The sequence below is a fragment of the Neofelis nebulosa genome, chromosome 12 (genome assembly GCF_028018385.1).
Source record: "Neofelis nebulosa isolate mNeoNeb1 chromosome 12, mNeoNeb1.pri, whole genome shotgun sequence".
NCBI classification, from domain to species: Eukaryota; Metazoa; Chordata; class Mammalia; order Carnivora; family Felidae; genus Neofelis; species Neofelis nebulosa.
In genome coordinates, this window is record NC_080793.1 from 95,265,745 (window position 1) to 95,278,944 (window position 13,200).

The 13,200-nt window shown below is 39.6% G+C and overlaps 1 protein-coding gene across 2 annotated transcripts in view; it reads right to left on the reverse strand.

Annotated features, from left to right (window-relative positions):
- The window catches only part of MFSD14B (major facilitator superfamily domain containing 14B), a 74,495-nt gene that overhangs the window by 1,803 nt on the left and 59,492 nt on the right, over nucleotides 1–13,200 (reverse strand). For both annotated transcript variants that reach the window (XM_058696000.1, XM_058695999.1), the window contains 6 exons: nucleotides 10,431–10,649; nucleotides 8,742–8,855; nucleotides 5,842–5,913; nucleotides 4,387–4,499; nucleotides 3,006–3,103; nucleotides 646–788 (listed from right to left, as the gene is read on the reverse strand). In XM_058696000.1, the coding sequence (XP_058551983.1) occupies nucleotides 646–788; nucleotides 3,006–3,103; nucleotides 4,387–4,499; nucleotides 5,842–5,913; nucleotides 8,742–8,855; nucleotides 10,431–10,649 (759 nt within the window). The remainder of the gene's footprint in view (nucleotides 1–645; nucleotides 789–3,005; nucleotides 3,104–4,386; nucleotides 4,500–5,841; nucleotides 5,914–8,741; nucleotides 8,856–10,430; nucleotides 10,650–13,200) is intronic.

A 13,200-nucleotide genomic window follows, 5' to 3' on the forward strand; every position in this document is an offset into this window, starting at 1 on the left:
AAATTAGTCCTAGGTGACTCCCCCAAACCATCAAAAAGTAAATCCTTTTTTCATAAGCAAATGTTGCATCAAGTATCAAGGCAAAATCTAACAGAGCTTGGTGTCTGGAATATGACAGAAGGCAACCAGTCACTGCTCTTTGCACCGCTTCTCAACTGCTTAGATGGCAGTTGTGGATCTCCAGTCCTACCTACCCTATAACCTTAGGTCAGCACTCTGTTCATGAACATGAAGAGCAGTTCCATACAGAAATTAATACTGAACATTGCTTTGAAAGAAGGACTGAAGAAATATCAAATAAATAGGAAAAGCACTCTAAAGCACTCTAAAGTTTCTAGCAGGGATTTAGGTCATCTCACTTTTTATTTGGCCTGGTTGGGCTTCACGGAAGGAAGGCATTCTGACCAGAGTGCTTGAGTAGGTAAAAACGGACTCTGAACAAGATTAAGACAGAGCTTTTGAAGAATATATTAAATCACTGAAATGATCCTTCCCCAATCCCAGGAATGCACGGAACACAGCACTTACTACTACCAAATACAATAGTAACATTATATAAACAAGAACGTTCTCCAAATTTAAGTTCAGAATTTGCTGGAATCAGACACAGTGGTTGTTATACAACTAGACTTATCACCAGTTTACCTGCAAGGCAGTATTATCAGAATTCAATTCCGGTTCCAACTCAGTCAGTTCCACATGGAACATGTAGAATATGAAGCCATACAGTGCTGGCCCCAGGCCATTACACAGTCCTCTTATTCCAGTTATGATCCCCTGGGCAACTCCTGTATCAGAACAAAGAGAAGGGAGCCGGTCTTCTCAGAAAAGCATCTCAAAATTAGGGACTTACATAAAGTAGATAAGGGACTTCTAGCCTACTGTAGTTTCATTTGGTGCACAAATGTTTTCTTGGTTTTACTGTGTCCTTTTAATATGGTCTTACTCTCTGCCCTAAGATCTATAAGGAGAAATGACAGAGATGATTGTGAAATCTCTTTTGGGGCTGAACCGCCCCCGCCCTCCAATAACAGCTAGATCCTTTCTATAAATGGGGAATAACAAAATGAAAAACTTTAATATTCCTCATTTACAGGTAATTTCCACTTTTCTATGGAATGAAATTTTCCTTCTCTACTCATCTAATGGTGCTTTAAAAATCTCCCCTTTGTCTCCCAGAGCCCTGGTGTAAGTCCACAGCAGCCCCAATGCCGTGTACTCCCATGTTCCTCATGGTGACCTGTACTGAAAAATCCCAGAAGGACCAACTTCTAGATATCTCTGGCTTCTAACATGACAGATAAAATATTAGCCTGAAGCATATGAAATGGATGTTTCCTAAGTTAAAAATGTTCAAAACATTAGGTTCAACTTAATACAATGTGTTCTAATAATGTTGTATGCTGACATTTAGAGAAACATCTGTACTAGAATGTATGAGCATAACAGGAGCCAAAGAAAAGAAAATTCACGTTATGAAAGACCAGATGGTGCCTGTCAGACTTCAGGGCAGTGCCCATCCCCACAGGTGGCTCACATCTTCAGAAACAATTCCTCCCAAGGACACATGGACCAGTGAACTCCCATAGTCACTGTGACACATGGCATTTGTGGTGTTCAAGTGACACTTTAAATTTTTGTTTTTAATGTTTAATTTTTGAGAAAGAAACAAGAGACAGAGTGTGAGCGAGGAAGGGGCAGAGAGAGACACACGAAATCTGAAGTGGGCTCCAGGCTCCGAGCTGTTAGCATAGAGCCTGACACAGGGCTCAAACTTGCAAACTGTGAGATTATGACCTGAGCCAAAGTCAGACACTTAACCAACTGAGCCACCCAGGTGCCCCTCAAGTGACACCTTAAAACTGGTGAATAAGATGGTTAATTTCTGATGTGGAAAACTAGGTGCAATGAATAAACAATATTTTCCAACCTAGTTTTTTATTAAAACTTTTTAAAAGGCTCTAACACATTAAAAAAATTTTCTTTCTAAAATTCACTACTTCCTGACAATATAGTAAGCCATTAAGAGAGAAGAAAAGGAACTACCTGAGAGAGAAGCCAGAAGCACAAGAAGGATGAAGTAAGAGTCTAGATGTAGGGGTGCCTAGATGGCTCAGTCGGTTAAGCATCCAACTCTTGACTTCAGCTCAGGTCATAATCTCATGGTTTGTGGGTTTGAGCCTTGCGTTGGGTTCTGTGCTGACAGTGTGGAGTCTGCTTGGGATTCTCTCTCTGCCCCTCCCCTGCTCATGCTTGTGTGCACTCTCTCTCAAAAATAAATAAAAGAGGGGCGCCTGGGTGGCGCAGTCGGTTAAGCGTCCGACTTCAGCCAGGTCACGATCTCGCGGTCTGTGAGTTCCAGCCCCGCGTCAGGCTCTGGGCTGATGGCTCGGAGCCTGGAGCCTGTTTCCGATTCTGTCTCTCCCTCTCTCTCTGCCCCTCCCCCGTTCATGCTCTGTCTCTCTCTGTCCCAAAAATAAATGAAAAACGTTGAAAAAAAAAAAAATTAAAAAAAAAATAAATAAATAAAAGAGTCTAGATGCAGAGTGCTATTCTCCACATGGTTGTCTTCATTTTGTTTCTCACTGTGCATTTAACTACACATATTTATCTTTTATCCTCTCAAAGAATCACTTCCTAAATTAAGCTAATGGCCTTTGATTCCAAACTAAAGAAATTTAAGTGATTACAGTGATTAAATAAAGAGCTCACTGCTTTGCTAACCAGTTCATCATTCATTATTTGACATACATCTGTTAAAAGGATTATATAGTCTAGGTAATTCTTACGGTAACACAAAAAAGGAGTCAAAACCGAAAAGAGAAAATGAACAGTTCTAACTGCTTAGTCCAGATTTAAAGACTGTAAGATCAACGCAGGAAGTAAAACAGAAAGGCATGGTTGCTGAGAAAGGACCACATGGCTGTCACGTGCTCCATGAGCCTCCCCTACTCCAGGTTTATCTTAGCTGAAAGAGGAAAACAGCGAGGGGACAGTGACCTCACCTTGCTGATCTGACTCTGCGTTCCGAGAGACAAGAGCACTGACTGCAGGAAATGTGATGCTGGACATGGCGGCCACCGTCCCTGCTGCCCACATCATCCTGCAATGACAAGACAGGCTGCAGTCAGGCGGCAGGCCAGCCCCAAGCAGCTTGCTGTTCAGAGTACAATCTGGCAAGATCACAAAGTGCTTTCTGTTTTCTCCTGTTGTATTTATTTTTCCCCTCTTTAAAAATGTTTATTTTATTTTACCTCTTTGGAAATCTGTACTTCCTGCTTGTTTTCCCAGTACCAACTTTAGATGTAATAAGCTTAGTGAAGTTTCAAGGATTTCTTGTTTCTATAAACACAACTTCTTCACCGATTTTCCACTTTTCTCTCTGTACTTCTCACCTTTACACTGCCCTTAAACTGCTCAGTTTGCCACCCCACAAGGAAGTGTCATGTGCCACCAGTGGAAACAACAGAGACCTGATGTTCAGGATCACCATGAAAGGAACGTAAGTGCATGTCAGTATTTAGTAGGAGTGTGAGCAACACGCAGCCCTAATGGCCGAAAATCTGCCTGGCCAGACTTCCTTGGGGCTGAACATGCACATCCTTATTGAAAAGAAAAAAAACCCTGCATTTCAACAAAATCCTTTAAACATACCACGAGTCGGACTGAATCAGCTACTGAACCAAAGTTCACAAGACTGAAATCTTAAAAAACAAGAAGAATCAACCACTGAACCAATGACCACATTTCTAGTTCCTCTAAGTTATGTCATCCATTTACATGCGAAAAATGAGGATCAATTCTAGTATTTAAAATGGAGCTAGAAACTTGGGTATTTGGTGACCAGGCACATGTATCTTCTTGTTCTTCAGGGCTTATTTTGACCTTCCTGTTTGTGGGACTCTAATATGCTAGCAGTAATAACTACCTTAGGGCACACATGATTTTGGAGGGGATCTTAGTGTTCATCTAATTCAGATACTTTCTTACAAAGGTTAAATCACTACCCAAAGTCACTCAGCTAATTATGGCAGTGAACCCTGTCACAACCATTTTTTCTTGTCTTCTTGTGTTGCTCTGGACTGTGTGATGTCATTAAAAATTGACAAGTGTGTATAAAAGTAGACCTAATTGGAGGGGTTGGAAGAGGAGACACACACATTGGATTAAATAAAAACTTCACCGATGAGGTAAAGGTAATCTGAACAATCTTAGATTATCCAGATCCATCATTCCCTAAATTAGGTCTAAAGACAGATTTTGAAATGCTGAATATACCAAACTCTCAAGTAACCCTTGCTTCCTTCACCTCACACTCACCAACTCAAGTTCCTGTCAAGGGTGCTTTTGTCTGTTAGTTTATGAGAATCCAAAGGAGAGGCTTACCAGGCCTGAGATCCAAAACCATACCAGGCTAACTGGAACATCTGGAAGCCCAAGCCAAGGAGGACAGTATTCTTATTCCCCAACGATCTCATCAAGATGGTAAGAAAGACTGTCTATAAACAAAGGAGATAATCTTGAGAAACCATGTGACCACATAGATTTGATGCAGGCTCTGTGAGGGAAGCCCATTAATGATGGCCAGGGACCTCTACTGGCACATAGCCTGGTCTGAGACCTGGGGCTCCGGGCCTTCAACCTCCTTCCACAAAGCCTGTTCATCTAATGCTTTGCTAGCATTACCCAAAAGGTCATCATAGCTGGTTAATTATCATGATTGAGAAGGACATGGCTCAGACTCTTAACCACCAGCGAACAGCAACCCCCTGCTGAACATTTACAGAATATGTGGGATTTTGCTGGAGGTTAACAGTGTCACAAAGTTGGATTGATATAAATTGGATTTTAACAAATCTATACTCTGCTGCTAAAAAACAAAACAAAACAAAACCCCACAAAAGTAGCTCAGATAGTCTGTAAAGAGAATAAAAGAGGAGTCTGGGTAATCAACTAACCAGTTACTATAAAAACAAACCAAAACCACAAGCAACTTGAAAGCTCAACATAATTTACATTCACTGATACAGTTCAGTAAGGAGAAATAAAGGGCTTCTGCCTTGATGCCTTCCTTTGAGCCCTGTCAATTCTAATGTGCAGGCAAAACAGTTCCATAGTCTTCTGGTTTCTCCCTGAGAGAATTCTCCCAGAAGAGGGCTCTGCTTGGCACTCTACTATATAAAGCAGCATGAAGCCATCTTAGGGAATTGGCTTCTAGGCAGTTCCATGTGGTATCTGAATCCACCCAGGCATGTCAGTGAGTTAAAGGTCACATGACTTGCCTTTTGTGGTCCTACATTTATAATACATAGGGAATGTTTAATGCTCTTTACTCATTATATATATTCTAATGCACTGATTTACCACATCTCTTCAGTCCTGGGGATTATAGCAGGGTTTGCAACAGTTACTGATTTTCATTTCTGTTTTCCACTTCTGCTAAATTTTCAACATTAAAATACTGAAACATTCTCCTGATTATTTTGCAGTATCTGGAGTTAGACTGTTGTTAGTGGTTATAAAGCAAATTTTTATCTGCTGAATTGACCCAGTAGAGTAACAAGTATCCTAACAAGTACTGAAAAGTTGTCTTAACTTCCTAAATCACAACCTCAACATTCTATTAAAAGTAGAATGGTTCTGTAGACTATCCATGTCTGTTTACTGGGTCTGATACTTTACCCTAGATATACAAGATGTTACCATGGATGGGGAGGAGGGGGTACAGACTTATTGTGTAGGGGATCTCAACGAACATTTCTTTGCAGTTTCCTGTAAATCTAGTTATTTCAGAATTAAAATGTAAAAAAAGAAAACAAAAACGGGTAAAATGTCACTTACCTGAGCCACAATAGACAGAATTCCTACCATAGCTATGAATGCTGCAATCTTAACAGATCCAAAACCTATGACCTGTGGAAATGAAAGAAAACACTTTTGTAATAGAGACATTATAAAAATAATCCCCATCTCCAACCCACTAAGAGACAAACATAGTATCACCAAACACTAGAGAGAACATGAGGAAAATGGTTTGACTTTGGTGCTGCCAGCAGAGAATTTGCTCATTACCAAAGTTGGCGGCTCTCAACTTTGGCTGTACACTGAAATCATCGGGGCAACAGGGAAGGGGGGAGCAATGAAATGCTGTAACCCACGGGAGACCAATTAAATCAGACTCTCTGGGCCCAGCCACAGGCATGTTTAAAAAACTTCCATGGTGATTCCAGGAGCAGCCAAAGTGAGCTGGCAAGGATTTCTAAGCCTCTTAACCTCAACTGAAGCTCTGAAAGGCCACTTCAAGTTTTAAATATCAAGTTTTAAAAAAGTTAAATATTTTTGCCCTCTAGTGAAACCCTACAAAAATCGGGAAAAGGACTTAAAAACTATTATACATTCCACTCATTTAACAAATGATTGTCTTGCTTCCAGTCACACAACTAGCTGATAAAAGAGCTAGAATCTCAGATTCCCAAATCAGGGCTGCTGACGAACAACAGCCTATCACTTGCCAATCAAATGCAATTAAAAAAAAAATTGGAACCTGAAAATAGAGATTTAGGGACTATTTCTCAGCCTATATTTGTAAACATAAACATATCTATACTTAAAACAGCTTTATTGAGATAAAGTTGAAATATCCTATAATTCACCCATTAGATATGTAATGAGTTTAGTACATTCACAGAGTTGGGCAACCACCAACACAACTGCAGATGATGTCCTCACTCCTCAAAGAAACATGGTACCACATCAGGAGTCCCACTGCCCTGGCCCATCCCTCCATCCAGCCAGTGATAATACTTCTGTCTCTGGGTCTATTTATTCTGAGCATCTCACATAAATCCAATCAAACAATCTATGGTTGCAGTTTCTTTCACTTGGCACCATGTTCCACAGTTCATCCCCACTGAAGACTTAGCGCTTCACTGCTTTTTCTTGCCAAATGTTAACATCCCATTGTACGGATTTGCCACATTTGTTGATCCATTTCATGAGCTGATGAACATCTGGGTTGTTTCTACTTTTTGGCTATTATCAAAAATTTCTGTAAAAGTTTCTATGTAGATGTGTGTTGTAGGAATAGATTTGCTGGGAACCCTATGCTGAACACCTTGAGAAACTGCCTATCCCATTTCACATTCCCACCAGTCATGTCAGAGTTTCCATTTCTTCACACCCTTGTCTTTTGGTTACAGCCATCTTAGCAGGTATGAAGTGGTATCTCATTTTGATTTGCATTTCCTTGATGGCTAATGTTCAGTATCTTCTCATGTGCTTATTGGTCATTTGTGTATCTTCCTTGGGCAAGTATCAATTCAGTCTTTTTTGAATTTTTTTCAGTTGGGTGGTCTTTTCATTTTTGAGTTAAAAACTTATACTGGCTATAAATTCCTTATCAGATGTACAAACACCAAATGCAGTTTGAACATTTGTGTGTGTGTGTGTGTGTGTGTGTGTGTGTGTGAACTGCTCTTAAAAGTGAGCACAAATACAAAATAACGTAAAATGATCCTGATTTACCGTTAAGTGTTGGTGGTAGTGACATAAGCATATGTGCAGGAAAAAAGGGTAGAAAAGAAAATATCCACAGTTGCTTATTCTGAAGGAAGATGATTTTTCACTTCCTTAAGCTTTCCCATTTTTCCTACATTGAATGTACCTTTAATTTAATGCATAATTTAATTACAAAAGCACATACGATTTTCTACATTAAATATGTTACCTCATTGGTCTTCCCTCTAAATCTCCAGTATCTGCTCACAAAAAATGAATAAAACTGAAATAGAACTGTTTACAAAAACAGTTTTACTTATATACCACCATATAAAATATTAGTCTCATACTCTCAGGAAAACTAAAAGAATGGCAAGTTTAACAAGTTCCAATTAAAAATATCTCCCGACGGGCACCTGGGTGGCGCAGTCGGCTAAGCGTCCGACTTCAGCCAGGTCACGATCTCGCGGTCCGTGAGTTCGAGCCCCGCGTCAGGCTCTGGGCTCATGGCTCGGAGCCTGTTTCCGATTCTGTGTTTCCCTCTCTCTCTGTCCCTCCCCAGTTCATGCTCTGTCTCTCTCTGTCCCAAAAATAAATTAAAAAAAAAAAAAAAAAAAAAAATCTCCCGACAGAGAGGAATTTATCTTAGGAGGAGACCGGCTCTGCCACATGGAATAAACCATAGAAGGACTTCCAGTGAAATCGGTAAAAGACTGGGGCAGGATTGCCATGGAAGGCAACATGGTCTCCGCAATCCCAGAGAAACAACAACAGTTGGAAAGGGAACTTGGTTTTAAATTGCCTTAAGCTAACCGCCTTTTTGGGGGGAACAAGGTAAAGTATACATTTTTAAAGAGAAAAAAGGTTAAGGGAGAGATTATTTAGATGACTGTTTGCAAGCCCCCTTGAAGTCCACAGCAGTGTTGAGCTATGGCCTTCTGAAGATGTCCCAGGTCAGTTCACATCAAATCAACTTGACCTCTCTTTGTGAAATTTAAATGATACATTCTGTTTATGCTCTCAAGGAAATTTTTCTCACAGTCAACATTTTATAGTATTTGAAAATATCATTGTATTAAAGGTTCCTCTGATTGCTAATTATACGTCAGCACCTACACTTAAACTATAGCTAGAAGCAGGTCCACACATTTTTTCCACTATACGGTTTTCCTCAAAATACCTTTAGACAAATCCTAATCTTTGATTTCTTCATGTTCTAAAGCTACTAGGCACCCATTACCCACCTGTCTGAGATAGAGAAAAAAACTTGAATACTGTCCAGCTTCAGGAAGGTATGAAAGAAACACGGTGATGCAAATTAGTAAGACAGTAGAATCTTTTCCAACTTTCTTCAGTGACTAGGAATAAGCAGAAAGAGAAACACATAAAAAGTAGGAGACACTGACTGAATCACTGATATTCTGGGATACTGGTTTCATTGTTTTGATCTATTTGGGTGAATTATAAAAGTTGAACAGATTAGAAAAACAAGTAAATATTAACTCTATGGCTGTAAGTCCTAATTTCATAATTTTATGTTTACAGTTTTACAGCTTAAAAAACAAAACAAAAAACAAACACTTGCTCATCTTTGTTAACCATACTAGTTCACACACCCTGTGAATAGATCCTGAAAAAATACTGCTCCAGAACCTTTTAAGAAAATCTCGTCTCTTGCATTCATAATATAACCCCTTTATAAACACTTCAGGGTTTTTATTATATGTAAATTTACTATATTCTTTAAAATGTTAATATTCAATTGGCCTGTAAAACTGGAAGCCAAATAAGTATGTTCTAGTCATGGGGTCAGTGACAAGATTCTCTGACCAGTAACAGCTTTTTCAATCTTCTTACAAAAATTTGAATCTTCCTTTTTTACACAGAATTGTTGAGAAGACCAAAAGGTGAGCTGAGGACTATAAAGTGCTTCTGTCTATGGAGACCTTGCTGCACACCAGACACTAGGTGAGCTAACTTATATACTCACCAAAACGCCCACACTAGCCTGGAAAGAATACACGGTAGTAGTTGTGCTTCACAGATGAATTTCCGTGTGTAACCTGGTCACTACATGACAAGAAAGTAGGAGGCGTGACTGGCTCCCAGGTCCATACCTGGTTTCCTTCTTTAAGCACCTCTTTCTCCATGTCTGACATTAGGGCACACACAAAATGACCAGGGCCTCTAGGTCATGGAGGCTTTTTAGAAAAGAATTTCTCACGAGTTATTTTTCTTATACACATTATTTCCTCACAAGTACACTTGGGTGATTAAAATCAGCAATCAAATCTCTGGTTATTTTTTTCCACATAGATTTTTCTTCAAGAACAATGTTATGTCAGACAAGGGAGGGAGAAGGGGAGAGGTAAGATTCTTTGTCTCAGTACTTTTTCTAGTTGTTAATGGGATCCTTCCAAAAAAATTAAAAATGGTAAAAGCTTTTTAAAAGTAAAGAACCCATTCAGTCCACAAAATACAAGTCCAGAGCCTCTGGTCAAAGTGGATGTACATTAACAACTGAGAAAATAGCTACTACAGTCAGGCCAAATCCATTCACCTTTTCTGAATTTAAGTGAATGAACACAACCACTTCAAATGGCCACCTTCATTTTGTTAAAAAAAAAAAAAAAAAAAAAAGTGAAAACAACCATGCAATAAGAAAAAAAAAAACTTCCTTCCCAAACCCTCATCAGGCATTAACTGAACATTTTTTCTTCTCTCTTCCCTCATGATACCACATGCGTGACTTAAACATAAACTCTATATAATCCTTGATTATATTATAGGATTATAATCTATAATCCTATAGACAACTACAGTCCCTTATATGCAATTTTTTTTTTCTATTTTTCCTGGAGAAAGAAAGGGATCAACAACTGATGGGATGCACGAAGCTGCAGAAATATTCAGTATTTTCATGTTTTTATTACCGCAAAAGGGTCTGCTTGTTTCCAAGAAATCTTAGCTCCCCAGGAAAGCGGCCTCATTTTCTCTGGCAAAGATTCTGGAACAGCCAATAAGATGAAGCAGATGTCCAGAACAGCCACGACTGTGGCCACCAGCACAACAAGGCTGTCTCCGTAACTGGCTGAAAGGTATGCTCCAATGGCTGGGCTGCTCACCAGACTTGCTGCAAAGGTGGCTGACACCTGTGGAAAAGCACACTCTCATCCACGGTCCTGGCCACTACCACAAACACACACGGAAGGCACACTCTCACTTAGTCCCATCTGCTGCAGGTGCACACCTAATTCTGGTTCTCATGTGGAGTCCCAAAGGGACGGACCATGACTGTCCTTCCCCGGCTTTAAACAAAACAAAAGGGATGTGTTGTACATACATTTTGACAATGGAAGAGTCATTTCATTTTAAGTACTTGTTCATAAACTATGAACTAACAAGATATCCTAGAAAGCTACAAGAATAAAAAATAATGGTATTAGAAACAAAAATTGAGAAAACCTTCCCCATAAATAAAACACACACACTTTAGGGTGCACCTGGGTGGCTCAGACTCTTGATTTTGGCTCAGGTCATGATTTCACTGCTTGTGAGGTTGGACTCCGTGCTGACAGCGTAGAGCCTGCTTGGGATTCTCTCCCTCTCTCTCTGCCCCTTCCTTGCTCGCGCACGCTTGCTCTCTCTCAAAATAAATAAAAAGTAAAATTAAAAAAACCCACCAACATACACTTTAGTCTTCTTTAATTGGGCAATAGGGATTTGGGGAGAAAAGCACGACAAAAATTTCTGCAGGGCTGATCACAAAACTTACAAATTACTCTGGGACTGTGTTGACTTCATATTCTAAAAACACTGACTGGGGTGCCTGGATGGCTCAGTTGGTTGACCGTCTGGCTTCGGCTCAAGTCATGATTTCAAGGTTTGTGAGTTCAAGCCCCGCGTCGGGCTCTGTGCTGACAGCTCGGAGCCCGGAGCCTGTTTCAGATTCTGTGTCTCCCTCTCTCTGCTCCTCCCCCACTTGTGTTCTGTCTCTCTGTCTCGGTCTCTCTCTCTCAAAAATAAACAAACATTAAAAAAATAAAATAAATAAATAAAAACATTGACCATTTTATTATTTGGGGACCATTTCATTACCACGGAGAAGGAAAAAAACCCTGATATTCTTAGAGAAAAAGCTGTAAGAACATCAAAGCTTTTTAACTAGAGATCCCTGGGCTGTTGATTTGTGTTACTCCCAACCTGCATCCAATACCAGAGACCACAAAGCCAAGTGTCACACTTGCAACCTGAATCCATGTGGAATCTCTGCACACAGCTTCCTTTACTTTGGAATGTAATCTGCATGTGCAGAAGCTTAAATGGGCAGTCTCCAAATTATAACCAGATTGAGTGCCAAAAATATAAATTGGTTATTTAAATTTCTACTAGATTTTAATAGAAACCACTGAAATCATTATCTATTATTAAAATTATGACTCCTGGTTAGCCAAAGACATTTTTCTTTCACCCAATACCCTTCCAAATAAATGTAAAAATACAATATATCTGAAATTAATATTACACTAAAGACACTATAAAAGCAAGTCCAATAAAAACTTTCTGGGGGAAAAGAGGAGGTGTAGAGAATTCCAATTTGGGGAACAGGAATCTTGGTTCAGTGTTTATTTAATTACCTGCTATGTACCAGGTGACTAAGAAGACAGAGTTCCTGCCCTTCGGGTTTTTCCATATTATTTGAGAAGATCAAGGCAAACACGTAACTACATTATAAACTACAATGACATGCAAATGGCTACGGCAGCACTGCTGTGGGGTTCTCAGGGGCTAACAACCTCTTATCTGCACAAAATGGGTCAGTAAAGTCATTTATTCGTAAGTTTTTCATTATCTTAATCCTCTACCGCATTTTTGTACCTAAACCAAGAAGACACTCTACTCAATGTACAAATAAATAAACAGCAACAGAAAGGTTAAATAGCTGTCTTAAGTTCATATGATGAGCAAGAACTAGAAGTCATTTTCCAATCTCTAAAATTCATCTTTCCCACTAAAATAGAGAGTCAGATTTACATCTGCTAAATTTCAGCTGAAACTGCTTTTTATAATTCCACAGCTTCCAAGTCTAAAGAATCTAATGATAACTTGAGTTTAAAGAAGAAAACAAGAATTTATTTATTTGTCAAAATGACATTTATCTACCATCATAACCGTCTTCTAGCCACATGGACATTTTTTCTTTTCTTTTCAAGTTTATTTTGAGAGAGAGAGAGTGAGCAGAGTAGGAGCAGAGAGAGAGGGAGGCAGAATCCCAAGCAGGTCCTGTGCTGTCAGTGCACACCCGAAAAGGGGCATGAACTCATGAACCATGAGACGGATCATGACCTGAGCCAAAATCAAGAGTTGGATGCTTAAATCAACTGAGCCACCCAGGCATCCCAAATGGACATTTTCTAAAATAAGCATTGTTCAATAACTCAAGATTTGGTCATTGCGAACAATGGACTTAAATTATTATTATTCTAGAACAACAATTTAAATGACGGCATTCTACTAAGCTCCCCTCAAAATACTTTGGAAAGGACTCAGTGCTACTTCGGATATAATGAAATTAATGCTCATTAATAAAATGGTGCATTCCAAATCATGGTAAACTTTTTTTGGAGAGAGAGAGAGTACTCACGAGCAGGCAGGGGGCAGAGAGAGAGTCTCCAGGCCCAGCGCAGAGCCCAACACAGGGCT